The following is a 17,586-nucleotide window of genomic DNA, read 5'->3' as shown; positions in this document are numbered from 1 at the left end:
GAAAGAAATTAAAGAAGACCTAAATAAATGAAAGACATCCCATGTCCATGGATCAGAAGACTCAGTATTGTTAAGATGGCGATACTCCTCCAAATTGATCTATGGATTCAGTGCAATTCCCACCAAAATCCTAGCTGCTTTTTCTTTTCTCTTTCTTTTTTTTTTTTTTCCCAGAAATGGACAAACTGATACTAAAATTCATATGAAAAAGCCAAGGGATTGGGGATGGTGGTGTGACAGCTTAGGGGCACTAGGTTTATTTCCAGGGTAATAAAAATGTTTCAAAGTTGATTATGGTGACAGAAGCACAATTATGTGACTATATTAAAAGTCACTAAACTGTATTTTTTTTAAAGTTTTTTTTTTATTTATTTAGGCAATCTCTACATCTCACATGGGGCTTGAACTCATGACCCCAAGATCAAGAGGCACATGCTCTTCTGACTAAGTCAGTCAGGTGCCCCCTAAACTGTATACTTTATTTATTTTTTTTTAAGATTTTATTTATTTATTTGTCAGAGAGAGAGAGGGAGAGAGAGTGAGCGAGCATAGGCAGAGGCAGAGGGAGAAGCAGGCTCCCCACCAAGCAAGGAGCCCGATGTGGGACTCGATCCCAGGACGCCAGGATCATGACCTGAGCCGAAGGCAGCTGCTTAACCAACTGAGCCACCCAGGCGTCCCTAAACTGTATACTTTAAATGAGTGAACTGTATAGTATGTGAATCACATCTCAGTAAAATGGTAAAAAAACAAAACAAAACAAACAAAAATGAAACAAAACTAAACAAAACAAAACTAAACAAAAAACCTGACTATAGGGGCACCTGGGTGGCTCAGTGGGTTAAGCCTCTGCCTTCAGCTCGGGTCATGATCTCAGGGTCCTGGGATCGAGCCCCGTATTGGGCTCTCTGCTCAGCAGGGAGCCTGCTTCCTCCCCCCTCTCTCTCTGTGCCTGCCTCTCTGCCTACTTGTGACCTCTGTCTGTCAAATAAATGAATAAAATCTTTAAAAAAACAACAACAACAACAACAACAAAAAAAACCCCTGACTGTATCTGTGTGGAATGAAACTGTGACTCAGCAACCAGTCTTGGTATGGGAATCTCCCTTTAATAGTCATTGCATTTTCTAGATCTTCATGTTGCCTCCATAATTCTCCTTGGACAGCTGAGGATGTTGACATCAGGAGAGTAACAAAGTCTGAGTGGTTCACAAAATAAAGGAGAAATGGCCAGCATCCTGAGCTTTTCTGCCTTCAAGGGATGAGGCCACATTGGAATAACACCCAAAGAAACACAGAGCTCTACCCATGTTTCCAGCTTGATCAGGGGAAGGAGCAGGAGCTGAGTTTCTCAATATACCTGGCACCTTATATATCCGTCTACTAAGCAGCATAGAAAGCAGAAAACAAACAAACAAAGAACTCAGGCCTATTTTTAGAATATAAATTTCACTTTCAAGATGAACCCCAAAACTGCTTCTAAATACTTCATACTGAGGGTTCAGCATTTTTAAAGTGAGAGTTTGGGAATTGCTAGAACAGATGTTCTGTGAATTCAGATAAGGACTAAAGAGTAACACAGGCTGTGAATTGAGCAAACTCATGGTTCAACAAGGCCACAAAAAGGGGGGTTAAATTAAAAGGGGGATTAAGCGCAAACTAAAATAAACCTAGGGAAAAAGTTGAGAATATGCTCGCTTCTCTGAATCCATGTAAGAAATGCAGTCTGAACAAGAGGAGGAGAAATGCCAGGGTCAGCGTAAGGGGATTAAGAGGAGGCTGCCTGCCAGAGAAGCGTTGTCCCTTTTGAAAATGCGACAATCATTTCCAGAAGTCACACATGCAGTAAGCATCTAGTCAAAACCCCCTCCCTGCCCCAGCTCTAGAGTCTCAGAAGCAGCCGCCTGCAGTCTCTCTGCCATTTCTCCAATCTGATAACCATTGTGGAAGGTTTCCGTATTTATTCATACACACCCCCTTCCCCTCATGGAGAGATTCTGAAGAGCCATCATGCCTTCTCCTTGCAGGAACCGGCAAAGATGGGAGGGTGAGACTCTAAGGGGAGGAATCAAGAATGAGTCAACAATCTCCTGTCTCCTGGCCCCCTCATGGTCTCTGCCTGCCACCCCCCACTTCCCAACCTGGGGAAGGCCCGCATGGAGGCTGTAGAGGTTACCTAACCCACCTTCCTCCAAGGTGGTCAAGTCCCAGATTTATTTATTTATTTATTTATAAGATTTTATTTATTTATTTGACAGACAGAGATCACAAGTAGGCAGAGAGGGAGAGAGGGAAGTAGGCTCCTTGCTGAGCAGAGAGCCCGATGTGGGGCTTGATCCCAGGACCCTGAGATCATGACCCGAGCCGAAGGCAGAGGCTTAACCCACTGAGCCACCCAGGCGCCCCGTCCTAGATTTAAAATTTAAAAAAATTAAAAAGTTCAAAAGAGACATCGCCTTCCAGTCACTTACAAATTGTTTAGTTCTCTTTCTTCTTATAGCTAATTTGGTTTAAAACAAATTTATGAACAAAAGGACCAAGGAACTGCTGAAGAAAAGAAAAAAGGCTAACTCTGGCTTACAAACAGCTTTGTCACTGATTGTTGGCTAATGCTAGGGTTCTTAGAAGAAACAGAATGAGAATCCGAGAGACCAACAGTGATGGCCAAGAATAGTAGCCAAGGACTGAGAGGAGAGAATTTTCCTACTTAAAATGTACCCACTGGTGCACAGATATCTACTGAGGTTACTAAAAGGAATGGAGTATCTCCATTAAATTGGCAAATGAGACTTGTTTGTCTGGTTCTCTTTTAGGGGAAGAATCTGTCCCAAACTTTAATCATCCTTGAGTTTTCCTCCCATCCCCTAACCTACGAATGAGGACATCAAGGGCCATACTTCTCTCCTGAGTAGACACGGGCTTTCCGAGTGAGGGTGTAGGTTTTTGTGTTTGCTCCTTTCCGGAGAGGGTCGTCCAGAGGTGACTGGCAGGGCGGATCCTCCAGAGGGTTCCAGTAGCTCTGTTCACACATACCCCGCAACAAGATCTCTGCCAACTGCCTGGCTATTGTCTGGGAACACAAAGGAGCAAAGGCATAGCTGTGAGTCCATTCTGTACCATTCCTTCACTCATTCACTCATTTGGTCAATATTTTCCAGTCATCACTTTGTGCTAGGCACTATTCCAAGACTCACGATTAAAGATTTTTACTTCTCCGATGAACATTTTACTACAAAAAAGAAAAGGAGAGAAAATACACTAAGGTATTTGAACCATTAAAAAAAAAAGTCTATGCCCTTTGAGCCATCCTGCCTCTGTGATACTCCGAAACAACTGAAACTTTTAGTTTAGCTCTTTTCCAAAAGCTCTTATCATAAGTTAATTGCAAATATTTTCATCACCTCCCAACAGATCCCTGCTAAAACCCAAACTCGGCACAAAGCCAGTGCACAACCTAGATGATGTTACTCCTGAAGTGGGGGGAGGAGGGGGGAAAAAGCTCTTCATTGCTGATAAGATGGTATCCAGTGTAGATTTCGGAAATGCCTTCCCTCTTTGAAGTGCCAAGGGCCAGTCCCATGGTGGCCCCGTCCTGGGACTCAGCGCCCTGTTCTCAGTGCACCCTGGGCCTTCCAGCCCAAAGGTTACTGCTGGCCTGTGCAAAAGAGAAAGTGAAGTGGCAAGTATGGCTACTGATCAAGAAAGACCTCTTTGCAATGCTGCATAGGTATCTCTTTCCTCCCTGAGAAAACCCAGACATATCTGGATCTTGTCATCCTAAGTTAGACAACGACTACTATGCTTTTCGAGCTCTCTGCAGTAGAACAGTGCCCCGTTTGATGAATGGGAGGAGGGGGTATGTGACATCTACTAAGAAACATTTTGTTAGCTGATGCATATCAGTTCACTTACCTCATAATCTTCCAGTGATAAAGAAGAGAAGTAAACACAAACAGATAAACAAAACCCCCCACAAAATCTCCCTGAGAACAGAAGCAGGTACACCTCAAGGTGGCCCGTGCTACCCCACGATCAGCCAAAGGTGGCAAAATAAAACTTCAACCATCAGGTTTTTCCACAAGGCTTTCATGTTCTTTGGAAACACGCAGGCAAAGAATGCTGATCTTTCCTGAGAGTGAGACTTTTTAAATAAATATGTTCCAGAAGAGAACTTTGCTAGGTTTTCATCCACGTGAAGTCGCCTAAAACACCACCAGGAAACTTAAATGCAACCAAGTCACTAGCTTAGCGGCTTCTGATAACCACTGGGTAAAGGCAAATTTTCTTGATTATTCCCAAGTAAGACCCACAGGCTTTAATGTCTATAAAAATGTGAAATTAAGTGCACTCCTATCATCCCCAACTGAGCCATCTGTAAAGATCTCATAAGAATACGATTTTCAGGACCTAAACAGTTCCTGCACTGTTTTCTTAAACCTTCCATTATAGTTTCATTTCGATCTCCCTGTAGTCATATAAGCTAATGACTTCTGCTGGAACCATCAACGGGCAAAAATAACCTCGACTCACTATAGCCGAGAAAAAAAAATGTCAAAGGGAAAAAAAATGAATAAGGAGCTTCATTTTCTGAATATACCTGCCATGGAGGGATTCTAAAGTTACAAAAATCTCTGCCCTCCACAGTCTGCTTGTCCACTATGCGACAGCTCGTGCTAGATGTCACTTTACTTCTGGGTATTAACCTTCCAGGGAGACTTTTAAAATGAGGTTTTAATGTGATTGCATATTTTAAATGTGTCACTCTACCACTGCAGTAGCCGACTAGGAAGGCTGTCTGGTTGTGTGCACTGACAGCTCACATGAAGTTCAGAACAGGAGATAAATATGAGAAATGACCAGCACGATCACCAATAGTGATTGGACCTTTTACTTCTTATATCGGGTTTTATATGCTTGCCATTGAAATGCTTACAAATTGTTGGTAACAAATAAAATCAGGAGGAAAGGAAGGGAAGGAAGGGAGTCAGAAAGAAGTCAAACTTTAATGTATAAACTTGGTCATTAGATCCGTTTTATATGTATTTTCTTAATTGTGGTAAAATTCACCTAACCTAAAATTCACCATTTTAACCATTTTAATGTATAACCCAAGGGCACTTAGTACATTCACAGTACTAGGCAACCATCACCTCTCCCTGGTTCCAGAATATCACCCCAAGAGGAAGCCCTGTACCCTTTAGTGGTCATTTTCCACTCCCTCCTTCCAGACCCCGGGAACAACTAACGTGCTTTCTGTCTCTGCAGATTTGCCCACTGGGGACATTTCCTATCAACGGAATCCTATAATATGGGGGCTTTTTGTGACTGGCTTTTTCACTTAGCATCACGAGGTCAAGGTTGACCCATGTAGTAGCCTGGGTCAGTGCATCATTCCTTTTTGTGGCTGAATAATACTCTATTGTGTGGACGTACCACATTTTGTTTATCTCATCATCAACTGATAGAAATTCGGAATGTTTCCATCTTCTGGCTAGTATAAACAGTGCAGCTTCGGACATTCATGTACAATGTTTGTTTCTAACACCCGCTTTCAGTTCATTGAAGTATTTGTCTAAGAGTGGGGTTGCTGTAAATGGACTTGTAAATCCTTCTCAGCTATGGTCTCACCCCCTGACAGAGTTTACAAGGTAAATTTTTCACTTCATAAGAGCATCATAAATTTGCAATGATCAACTAATCTCGAAGGAATCATAGAGTTGTGAGCAGCATTAACTTGACAAGCTTTCTGATGGCTACTGTAGACCAAGATACCAGTGAATAAGGCCCATGAAGTACTTCCCAGCTAGGGAAGGCAAACCATTCCCCATGGAAACGAGAAGAGAAGATTCTTGGGTTCTGCCCCAAACCTACTCAGCTGGCATTTCTGAGGTCAGGAAAAGGGACGTGCATTTGTTCAAAGTTCCTCAGATAATTCTGAAGCACACCTTTTGCTGAGCACACAAGGGATTGTAAACAGTTCAACCTAGGGCACCTGAGACTCATCAACCAAGACCAAAGGCCTACTTACTTGCACCGCAAGTCCAACAGAGAGAGGAAGTGACTCCCCTCATGTCAACACCAACCAGTTAACAGCTGAAAATGTGCAGGGGCAACTCCAGTCTACCCAGCCTTCTTCAGAAGCCTCCTCACAGCACGTCTCAGAAAAAAGAAAGTAATAATTGAAGAAACTTCTCTCACTTCCTGACATGTCTTTATTCAGAATCTCCCCTCACAGGATTTTTAGAAGTTAAAGTAGATTGATCCAAATAACAGAAACCTTAGGCAATAATGGAAGATATTCTCTAATTCTGTGAAGAGTAGTGTTGATGTAAGCAGCAGGCAGACGGCCCACGGAGTAGTCAATGCACTCACACCTTCTAACAGGCCAAAAACCATTAATCACTTTAATAAAACATATATGCTTTTGAATCAACAATATGGACAAATGCTCCACATTTAAGCAATTCTGAAAGATTGGCTTTTTAATCAGCTTTTAAAACAATGATAAGAACACTAGCCAATATCATCGATTACTTTAATTGTGCTTCAAAGGAAGCACAATTAAAAAGGAGCTGTTCATGCTGACCAGACAAGAAGTTTCATGAAATGTTGGGAGTAGGTCAATTTGAGAGAAAAGACACTTGGCAACAATTTTTACCCATATTTTTTCAGAGGCTTTTTTTGCCTTAAAGAACTCCACAAATCAAAATGTCTGGTTTGAACTTCTTAAGGCTCACCCAAATCATATCAGTATATAAATAAATACCAAAGACCAAGTGAGGTCTTGGGGCAAGGGTGGGGGAGTGTAAAGTTGCTCCTCTGTCTCGCCCCCACCAGTTCCAGGAAAGCCTATTGATTCGCTGTCTGGCCCCACGAGTCGGATATCTGCATTCCCAAACCCTGAAGACACCAAAATGAAGATACAGCCTCACTTCCCACAACAGGAGTCACTGAGCCTGGCCCAGCTCTAAACTCTCTGGCAACCCTGAAAGGGGTCATGACAATGGGAGGATGATGGCGTTGGGGACAAGACCCAAGAAGGTGGACTCTTCCATGGGGCTGTTGTGTCAGTTGTGACACGTGGTATTTGCTTCGTCTCTCGTGAGCACCAGGCCTTCACCCAGACAGCCCTTGGCAGAGCAGCCATAGAGGGATCAGCGATCACCTCCCCAGCCAGGAAAGTTCAAGGGTTCAAAAGGAAGAGAGAGAACTTATGCCAATAACACAGCCAAACTGCTGATGAGCCACGTTCTCTAGCTAGCTTTTGCTTCTCCTCTAAGTTTTAGCATCACTATACTTAGTTGAACAACTAGGTACTCTTCAGGATCCAATCTGCTCTGCTCTGGCTGGGTTTTGGTGCGAAATCATTAGCATACAGCCAACCCTTTCACCACACTGGCATCTGGGAGGGCTTATACTCTCCCTGCCGTGAGGGACGCAGTTCTTTTGTTTCAAGAGGTAGTATGACCAATCAGTACATAAAAAGATGCTCAACGTCAGTAGTCATTAGGGAAATCTAAATTAAAACCACAATGAGACAGCACTTCATACATACTAGGAGGGCAAGACCAAAAAGACAGACAATAACAAGTGTTGTCAAGAATACGGAGAAATCGGAGCCCTCCTAACTGCTAGTGGGGATACAAACTGGTACAGCTGCTTTGGAGAATCATCTGGCGAATTCCTCCAAATGTTAAACGTACAGTCTGTCCACCTAAAACTTGTCCACGTGCCCACTTAAAAACTTACATAAGAATGTCCATAGCAGCATTATTCACAATAGCCAACAAGTGGGAACAATCCACGTGTCCGTCAACTGAGGAACAAATGCAAAAAATGTGTTCTGTCCCCACAGTGGGATAGTATCTGGTCACAAAAAAGGAGTGACGTGCCGATCCATGCTCCAGCGTGGGTGAACCTTGAAAATACCACGCTAGGTAAAGCAGGTCAGTCACAACAAGACCACCTAGTATATAATTCCATGTATATGAAATGTCCAAAATAGGCAAATCCATAAAAGCAAAACATAGATGAGCAGTTACCAGAGGCTGAGGGTAAAGGGGAGAATGGGGAGTGACTACTGAGAGGTATGGGGTTTCTTTTTGGGGATGAGAATGTTCTGAAATTAAATATTAGTGATGACTGAACAATGTGGTTAGTACACTAAAAACCACAGACTTTAAAAGGGTGAACTGTGTGGTGTGGAAATTGTATCTCAACAAAGTATATATATATATATACACACACACATACACTCACACACACATACATACATACATGTATGTGGAGGGGGAGAGGAAGAAGGGAGGGAGGGAGAGGGAGGGGAGGAGAGAGGAGGCCTAAAGTGCCCTTTCGGCCTCAATCAAATTATCCATCACACTCACCATTCGCAGGTTTTGTGTTGTTCTTGTTTCTACTGCTCTGAGGATCTCTCTGAATCTCCCGACTCCTCTCGTCAAGTTCCTGTGTGCACACAGAGTTTGACAGGGTTTCCATCTGGTGTGCATTAATATTAAATATTTTATACACATATTTCAATGCATTTTGTCTACATAAAAGCTGTTGGCTAGATTTTAAGCAAACAATTATTCTGCACATGTCTGTCCATCTTTGCTTGACTCTGAAAAATTTGGCCTGGGATTGCTGGTCTTTTGTGCTTCCACAATCAAATTTTCTCAAGGAAAAAAAAAATCTGAAAATCAGTTCTGAAGCCAAGGAAGGAAGGAAGGAAGGAGAGTGAGAGAGAAAGAAAGAAAAAGAAAGAAGGAAGGAAAAAGGAAAAAAGGAAGGGAGGAAGGAAGGGAGCGAGGGAGAAGGGAAGGGGGAAGGGAAAGGGTAGGGGAAGGGGAGGGGAGGGAAGGGGAGAGGGGAAGGCAAGGGAGGGGAAGGGAAGGGAGGGGGAAAGGAAGAGAGAGAGACAGATGTAAGGCATCTAGCAAGAGTCTACCCTCAACCTCCCAATGGCTCCATAGTTTTCCTGCTCTACTGAGTGGTGCTGAAATCTGTTTTCACTTAAAAGGTGGGCGGCGAGAGAGTGCGGGAATATCCACAAGGCACAGAATGCGGTGTGCTCAAGCCTTCCTGTAACTTGCCATTTTTATGGTCAGGACAAAGATAACAGGCATGAAAACTGAGGGGCTCCACCACGCAATCACTCTGCATCTCTGAGAACCTAAATTACTGCCCCCAAAAAGCCACCAAGCCAACGCTGCCCTCCCCACTCTGCCCGGACAAGAAGCAGCAAGTGGTCAAGGACCCTTCTGTGAGCAAATGCATGAGGACCGGAGCCCTGAGCGACCCGACTCCGATGGGAACATGTCTCCTCTCACTGCCCCACACTTCACTGAGACACGTTTGGTGACACCTTTCCGTCAAGGACAGGTAATTCTTTAGTGACACCCTGGTCACTGTATCCAGCCCCCACTTGCAGTCCTCCCTGCAAAGCTGTGCCCGGCCCGTTTGGCTGGGAACACTTCCCAGCCAGTCCCTTTACATTGAGCACTGCCACCACCTATGACATAACTCGGTGATATTTATAACTTGCTCATTAGAACACATCTCATCTTTCCAAAAAGCCGCAGAGCGGGTCAGCCGGTGCGGACCTGTCAGCCAGCCTCCGTGGGCTGTGGCAGGCGCTCTAGGCTTTTGGTTTTCTTCTTGGATGACATTTTCAATCGCGCAAAGGTATTTAATCAAACTGAATGTGGGTTCTGTATGCTACAAGCACCCACAAGGGCTATTAATTTGTATCTTCTCCCTACACGGCATCCCAGGACTCTCGTTCACAAGAACAGCCCCGGAACTTTAAGATAACAGTTTACTGGCGAGAGCCCATCAGTTCTCCTGTGTTCCTCTCACCCACACATTTCAGATGGTATCAGATCAGAAGCTTCACGGTGGCATAAAAAGACGCTGGTGCTCGGGACTCCAAGCGGCGCTACAGGGACTCTTAACAGAGCCGTGAATGCAAATTAGGTCATGGGCCCCAGGACACGCGAGCCACTCTGCTTTCCCTTTCGTTTGTTTTTATGGGATCCATGCTCATGGGCAACAAAGCACGTTTGCTCTGGATGGAAGCTCAGCTCTCCTAAGTGACGGGGGAATCCGGGGTGGGGGGGCGTGGACACAGTGGTCTAATTTCGTTCCAGAACCGCAGATGAAGCTCCTACCCTGTGTACACGGAACATCAGTCTTGACTGTATGACACAGGGGTGGGAGGGACTGAGGGAACGTAACTGGAGACCCGGGTTCACAGGGCTGTTTCACCAGGTGGCGATCAGCTCTGAAAAGGCAGCATCGAATCTAAATAGGATAAGCCGGGGTCGGCTACAAGATAGGAGCTGGTCATCCGCACTGTCTCTTGCGCCCTCCTGGCAGAATGAGATACTGATCCAGTTACGAAAGCCCAGAATTTTCTAGCTATCCACGAGAGCCAATGCAAGCTAGCTCCTTAGGACAGAGAAGTGGAATGCCTTGCTCAGGCTCACTAACCCAGTGAGAGAGTGAGCTGGAAGCTGTCTACTAGATTCTGTCGCCTTCCTGGGCAAGAGAAACTGGCTCTAAAACTGAAGTGCAGCTCTAGAAGAAGGAACAAAATTCGAATACAAGAGCTCAGGTCTCTGACTTAATCATTTATATGCAAATTACCTCATATATACCTAATACACATTTTATGCGTTCCAGTGATCACGGCTAATGAGATGCTCCCAGGAAGTGGCTCAAAATTGGAAAGAAAACCCACCGGCCCAGATGAAGCAGTTTGGTGTCGAGGGTCCTGCTCAGCTGCCTTAGAAGAGAAAGGATGGCTGGAGAAATCAACTCCCCTCTGAGGGCCGGGTGGCTCTCCCGCGCGGGACCGAGGCCCCCTGCTGGACGACTGGGGGAAGTGCCCGGACTCACGGGGGCGCCGCGCGGGAGGAGGTGGTCGGCCACTGGGGGCTTATTCCCAAGGCCGGGCAGTGGTCTTGAAGCAAATATTGTTTTTCGCAACTGTTTCCAGATTATTCCGGAGAGAGCCTAGGATTCAGAATCAAATTCTTCCTCAAGCTCTGGGAGGTCCTGCTTGTAAACAGTAACCCCCAAGGGCTGACACCTCGCCAAGCAAACAACAGGGAGCCCTCAGGAACGACCACAGATCAGTCTGACAGCAGCAAAAAGCCGCTGGAGGGGGAAGATTTGAAATATTAGAAAAGGAAGGAAGTTTCCCAAATGGAAAAACATCTCATTTTCAGCAACTCCTATACCATTCATACATTTTTTTAATCACCTAATTTTATTCAGTCAATCATTTCTACTATTGCCATGTGAGCAGAAAAAGAATTTTTTTTAAAGCTGGACAGATAGGGACGCCTGGGTGGCTCAGTTCATTAAGCGGCTGCCTTCAGCTCAGGTTGTGATCCCAGGGTCCTGGGATCGAGTCCCATATCCGGCTCCTGGCTCAGCAGAGAGCCTGCTTCTCCCTCCCACTCTGCCTGCTGCTTTCTCTGCTTGTACTCTCCCTCTCTGTTAAATGAATAAATCAAACCTTAAAAAAAAAAAAAAAGCTGGACAGATAATCATGATAGAAAGGAACAAAGTGGGGAAATTAACGTATAAGAATTATATTCTAAGTGCTATGAAAGACTCCAATTTAAGGGAAATAAAAGCCACATGGTTGCTTTCATGTCTCTAAACTATTAGTTCATTCCTAAAATGTTGAGGTCGTTAAATATCCAGAATGAACTGTTGCTTAAAAACTCCACTTCAAAATGAAGACAAGGGAGCCAGGGACTCTCCTCGGTTTTGAGGGTTTCCACAAACCCTTCACATTAGGTCATTTATTCCATTTCAACATCCCTGACTGAGAGAGCGCAATGATGTCAGAATTCATTATGGCAAACTATTCTCAAAAACGGATGTTCCTGCCAGCCTATGAACAGCGGGCACTTTGGCAGGCTGTCAGAACATGGGGTTCACCTCCCGCATCTTGCTTGGGTAAGCTTCCCGAGCGGGGTGCGTGTCCTTCCGTGTGGAATGGTTCCCAACGGCTCAGCTATTACCAGGGAGAAAGGAAGGGACCTTGAGCACCAGCTGCCTGTCCAGTCTGATGAGCAGGCACAGCCCTGTTTTCCCTTGCCAGCACCCCTTTCTGTCCCCGACCCTGCAGCGGGAGCTCAGGCCAGTCCCACCGCTTTGCTCGTGTTCCAACCCAGGCCATCTACTGCTCTGTCTTGACAGGAAAGCCCATCCACTTTTCACAGGGACACATTTGACTCCTGGTGACCTATCTGCACTTTTTCTTTCCTCCTTCTTTTTCATCGGGTTTCATCATCTTCCTTCCTCCTTCCAGGTCTCATCTGCTGGCCCTTAGGTCGGGGCAAAAGCATGACTTCCTGAGGACACAGAGGGAGGCCGACTCAGTAGCACTTGGCCTCCCTCCTGACTTGGAGGCCCTGTAAACAGGATTTCTGAAGGCAGGTCGAGTCCAGGGCGGGGCCTGTTCTGTGACTCGGAGCCATATTCAGAGCTCTTTAACACTGTCACCTGTGACTCTGTACCACCAAACCAATGGGCAGCTGTATCAGGAGGGAGGCCAGAGCTCCAAAATCAGAATCAAAATGGAAAACCGGGGCTGGGAGGAACTCGGAGATTTTGAGAACCATTTCGCCTCGTGATGGGTGGCTACTAGGCTCAATCCACTTTTTTGGTTGTCATTTCTCCTTTCATTTCTTGGGATTAGGCTGGGAAGAGACAACTCTTCTCCTTAACCTGTCCTTCCAGATTATTTTCTGACCTCGGAGTGTGGCCTAGGCCACCAACGCACTTAAATTCAGTATCAACCATCACTGTCATGCTACCTCGAATGTCAGAGGTGAATAAAATGTTTGTCAAACTCTGGATAGTGAAGACAAGGCATTTTTTCTCCTTCCCGGTGGTTTAGAAATCCTACTTAGAAAAGATCAGTTACAAAATGAGCCAACACCATAGATGTCTCAGAGCCTAGAAATTGTGTGGCGTTTCCCAGGTCCTTTCATACCAATGAGCACTCTGAAGCTATTCAGCAGCAGGTCATTTCAACAGTTACTAAGCGTTATTGTACATCGGGTTCCAGGCTCATCCCCAAGGACATGCTGGTGAGCAAGGGAACCCCGAGAGCTTCACACCCCTCACCCTCATAAAAACATGGGCACCGTGCGGACCAAGATCTGTGTTTTGCTCATCGACATATCCCAAGCCCCTCCAACAGAGCCTGGCATACAGCAAGTGCTCAACATATACTCGTTGAATGGATTTCAGAATGACAGTGAGTTGAAATAACCAAGACCAACAAGGGGACACATTTTCTACCTGTTCCTTGTCCTCGTTCTGACTGTACTGGATTGGGCAGCCTGGCAAAGCAGAACATGTCACATGTGCCCTCAGGGGCACCGCAGCATGGGTCCTGTGGGGGCAGGGACCCACGTGCCTGACCAAGTGACACAGCTGGGCAGGCCCTGCCTGACAGCATGGAGAGGGCTGCAGGGATCATAAGTATTTTGAAGCCCTTTCTAAAAACCTTCCAGACATTTCAGGGAAGCTTTCCTGCCCGTGTGCCTTTATACATGTTCCTTTTTGTCTGAGGTGGCCTGGGGGAAGGGGACTGTTAGTGACCCTTCCAGACCCGGGTCAAAGGTCACCCTAGGGAATGGTTTCCCAGCTTCCCTAGTAAAACAAAGGTACTGCTTCCTAGGTGCTCCCAAAAAGCTTGCACGTGTTTTGAGCAACACACTGATTTTCATTTGTTTTGATGTCTGTTAGTCCACCAAACGGTGATCACCTTGGGAGCAGTGGCCCTCTTTGTTCCAAAGAGCCAACCAGGCACCCAGTGACACCTAGGAAGCTGGTGCCCTCAAAGAGCGATGAGAGCGAGGGCATCTTATATTCTGAAGTCTCCTTCCCCACATCCTTGCCGAAGAGTTTTCTCAGTTACAAATGGGATGCCTGAAGCAGACACTTCTTACTTCATGAGATCCACCCCAGTGGAATGCTAGCCACTTCAACACGACCCCAGAAAGCCAGAAATAAACCCTGCTGCTCTGGGTCACTTGCTCTGAGTTCTCAGGCTGGAAAACTGCTTCCCCTTCATTTACATAACCTCAGCGGCACCTATTTGGAGAAAGTCTGAAATCAAAACCAGAGATCCAGATCTGGAAAGTAGGAGAAGAAAAAGGCATCCTTCCCAGTCCAAAAGGGCGCTTCTGGCCGGCGCTCGGGGAGCTGTTTTTCCCAGAAGGGCCTCCGGCTTCTCCCTCTGTACGCGCTCTTCGCCTTGTATCCAATGACATGCATTTGTGGACACAGATGGCCCGCTGGAGTCAGAGGCCAGGGATCAAACCCACAACCTTGGCCTCAATAGCAAAGGACCCCGTCTGATCAACCGAGCAAGCCAGCTGCCGCCTAGATATGGTGACGGAGGGTGTGACAACTCTCCACACTGGGATGTGAACAAGCCGGCGAAGCTTCCGGAAGTCTCATTTCAAACTTAATGAGAGTTGTACTAGGCTTAACAACATTTTTTGTGACTACCTCAGCAACTGAGGATTCCCCGTGACAAAGGCGGAGCAGAGGAGACACTCTGGTCAGCTGGCCAGGCAGCCGGCAGCACGCTGAGCGGGCGCCATGTACCAGGCCACATCCTGGGCAGCAGAGGTTCAAATCCAACAAGGCAGACAGAGCTGTCTTGGTGTCAGGACAGGGACATGCAGACTGGTCCTTCCAACAGGGCATGCTAGAGGCCCAGGTGCAAGCCCGACTCCGAAAATGAACCACCCTGCCTCCCTCAACGACCTGGTCCCTGACACTCATCCAGACCCCAGCTCGCTGAGGAAACAACAGAGTACAGGAAGCCTTGCCTCCTCCCATGTCCCTCCTCTCCAACCTTTGGGAACGGGTCAAAGGATATCAATCCTCATTCCAGCAAAATATCCAAAGGGCCTACTGTGCATCAGGAAAGGGCCCCGGGGGTGCAGTCATGAGCTAGCACGAGCCAGGCTATCACCACGCTCAACGTCACCCTGGAAGCCAAACAGTACCCAGCACGGAGCTGGGCTTCTCGGTCTGATGACACCTGTATCAGACAACCCAGAGCTTGTCTGCCATGGAAGGCCTGGAGATCCCTACACTTATCTACACACTTGCACTGGGAGACACAAAACAGAACGTGGACCCTGGAGCCAGATGGGATGGGCTCAAGCCCCAGCTTCACACTCACTAGTTGTTGACCTTGGGCGAGGGCCTGTGCCTCAGCTTCCTCATCTGTAAAATGGTGATGACAAGAACACCTGGGTGGTACAGTGGGTTAAGCCTCTGCCTTCGGCTCGGTCATGATCTCAGGGTCCTGGGATCGAGCCCTACATCGGGCTCTCTGCTCAGCAGGGAGCCTGCTTCCTCCTCTCTCTCTGCCTGCCTCTCTGCCTACTTGTGATCTCTCTCTCTGCCAAATAAATAAATAAAATCTATAAAATAAAATAAAATAAAGTAAAATAAAATGCATCCCCCTCGTAGACTGGTCCTAGGAATTAAATAAGTTAATGCATGAAGTAAGTGCTTTTAAGTGTTCACCTGTATTACTACTATTCTCCTCAAAACTCTGCCATTGCCCTGAGCCGTTCTGGAATTCTGGAATCTACCTTCCAGTCCATTTACAGAATGAAAATCTGTTTTACTGCTTTGGTGACATTTAATTTTGGAGGAAAAAAAAAAGGTAGTCCCCAGTTTGATTCATTCATTGACTTTATTATTTACTGAAAGCCTGCCATGTTCTCAAAGACAAAAGACAGCAGCCGATGTCACAGGAGGGTAACAGAAGCTCCTTCTCTGGGGCTCTGTGGTTACTCTCCCAGGAAAGGATGGTGACATCGCCTAAGAGGGCGGGTGCCCCCACGGAGGAGTGCAGAGTCTCCACCGAAGGCCAGAGGGGAGGGGCAGAGACAAAGGCAACACTGAGAAGTTGAGGAACTGAGGGGCTTGAACTGAATCCTTCTTGTTCTAGCCCCGTTAATATAGCCAACTTCCAGAGATTGTTGTGGAATCAAGTGACAAGGGTCAGGCCAAACTCAAAACTGTTATCGGGTGGCTGAGCCACAAAAGGTAGTTTAGTGGCTCAAACCGATAATTTGGGTGGTTGAGCTACTAAGGTTTTGTAAGTGTGTAACACATAGCTGACCAGACAGAAGCTTAGCACTGACATAATTTCCTTCCACTGAGGGAAGTGTTTGCTCCGGATCCTGCCCAGGCTGGAAGGCATCCACATTTAGCATGAACAGAACAGGAGTGGCCAGGGCTCCAAATGACTTGCCTCCTAAGAAGGGACATAACTGCACGTGACACTGATGAGCATCAGGTCAACTTACTATTCATTTTATAAGTCGCTATAAAGGTAGCAGAAAGACAATCTAAGAGGTAGAGATGGTCTGCTAACAGTATGACTTCAAATGTTAATCGACACTAAGCGGCAAAGTCACATAGATAAAAGGATTTCTGACCTCCTCTTCATCCCATCGGTTGTGCTCTGGAGAGGGCAAAAGGCGGGAGCGACATCAAGGGGAGGACGGTCCTTCCAAATGTACCAAAGTACTTGAGCTAAACGTTAAGCACAAGGATCAGAGTGCAATGTTCACTTCTATTTCAATTAGCAAAAAACAGAACTACATTTCCAAAATAGCATCTGGGGACAATATTTCAAAAGCTATGACAAGTGAGAAAAAAATCCAAGGGACTTGGTTTAAAAAAAAAAAAAAAAGACCTTTAAATGTACAGGGGTCACTGGTCCAAATGACTCCAGGAGCCAAACAGGCAGCAACGTTGGTAGGGAGGGACAGTTTGGGCCCAGGGAGTAGCAGCAGCTCCGGGGGACAGGGGACTGTGCTCAGGCCCAAGGCCAGTCTGAGTCCTGTCCAAAACCAGGCCAGATGCACTCAGTAGGGGGCTCAGCCATTACATTGGCAAATAAAAGCCTCCAATATTTTCTTGGGGGAATAAAGCACCGCAGTATGGCTCAGCTTGAGGCAGTGTGGTGCTGTTTGGGATTCTTGTACATTCTTGTGAGTCATGCCAGATAATTTGCTTGGGCCTGGGAGAGGCTAATCAGAAAAGAGAAAAGGGCAAAGGTTGAGAGTGATCATGAGAAGAAGAGGAGGAAGGGAGAACGGAATGTGAGACATCTGGAACCACATGGAAGGGAAGACAACTCCAGATGCTAGGCGTGCACGGAGAGAACTAAGGACTTGGGCAATGGGCTTCACCCTGCTGGGCCTATTTCCTCATCGATGAAATGGGACTGTCCCCACTCCTGATGCCCCAGTAAGATGACACTTGGAAAGCTCCTGGCCCAGTGCTCAGAATCATGTCGACCCTCCCATTCTCTCACCTCCCCACAGCCTCCCACCACCTGGCCCTCTACTCCACAGGGAAACATTCACTGGGCAAGAGCCAAAAGCAGCCGGTGGTGTGTTTGTGTGGCTCTGGTTTAGCAGAAAATGCTGCAAAATCATAACTATTTTATACCCTGTCAAAATTATCTTTTCAACCAACAAGTGTTTATTTAGCACGTTCTGGAGTTTAATATGT

At 46.3% G+C, this 17,586-nt stretch overlaps 1 protein-coding gene across 2 annotated transcripts in view; it reads right to left on the bottom strand.

Moving 5' to 3' along the window:
* Positions 1-17,586, bottom strand: part of TTC7B (tetratricopeptide repeat domain 7B) — a 248,850-nt gene that overhangs the window by 132,086 nt on the left and 99,178 nt on the right. For both annotated transcript variants that reach the window (XM_080807351.1, XM_080807352.1), the window contains exons 6-7: positions 8,385-8,463; positions 2,898-3,070 (exon numbers count right to left, since the gene is read on the bottom strand). In XM_080807351.1, coding sequence (XP_080663477.1) covers positions 2,898-3,070; positions 8,385-8,463 — 252 coding nt within the window. The remainder of the gene's footprint in view (positions 1-2,897; positions 3,071-8,384; positions 8,464-17,586) is intronic.

Source organism: Martes martes (genome assembly GCF_963455335.1).
Source record: "Martes martes genome assembly, chromosome: 7".
In the NCBI taxonomy this organism is placed as follows: Eukaryota; Metazoa; Chordata; class Mammalia; order Carnivora; family Mustelidae; genus Martes; species Martes martes.
This window is presented reverse-complemented; position numbering and strand designations above follow the sequence as displayed.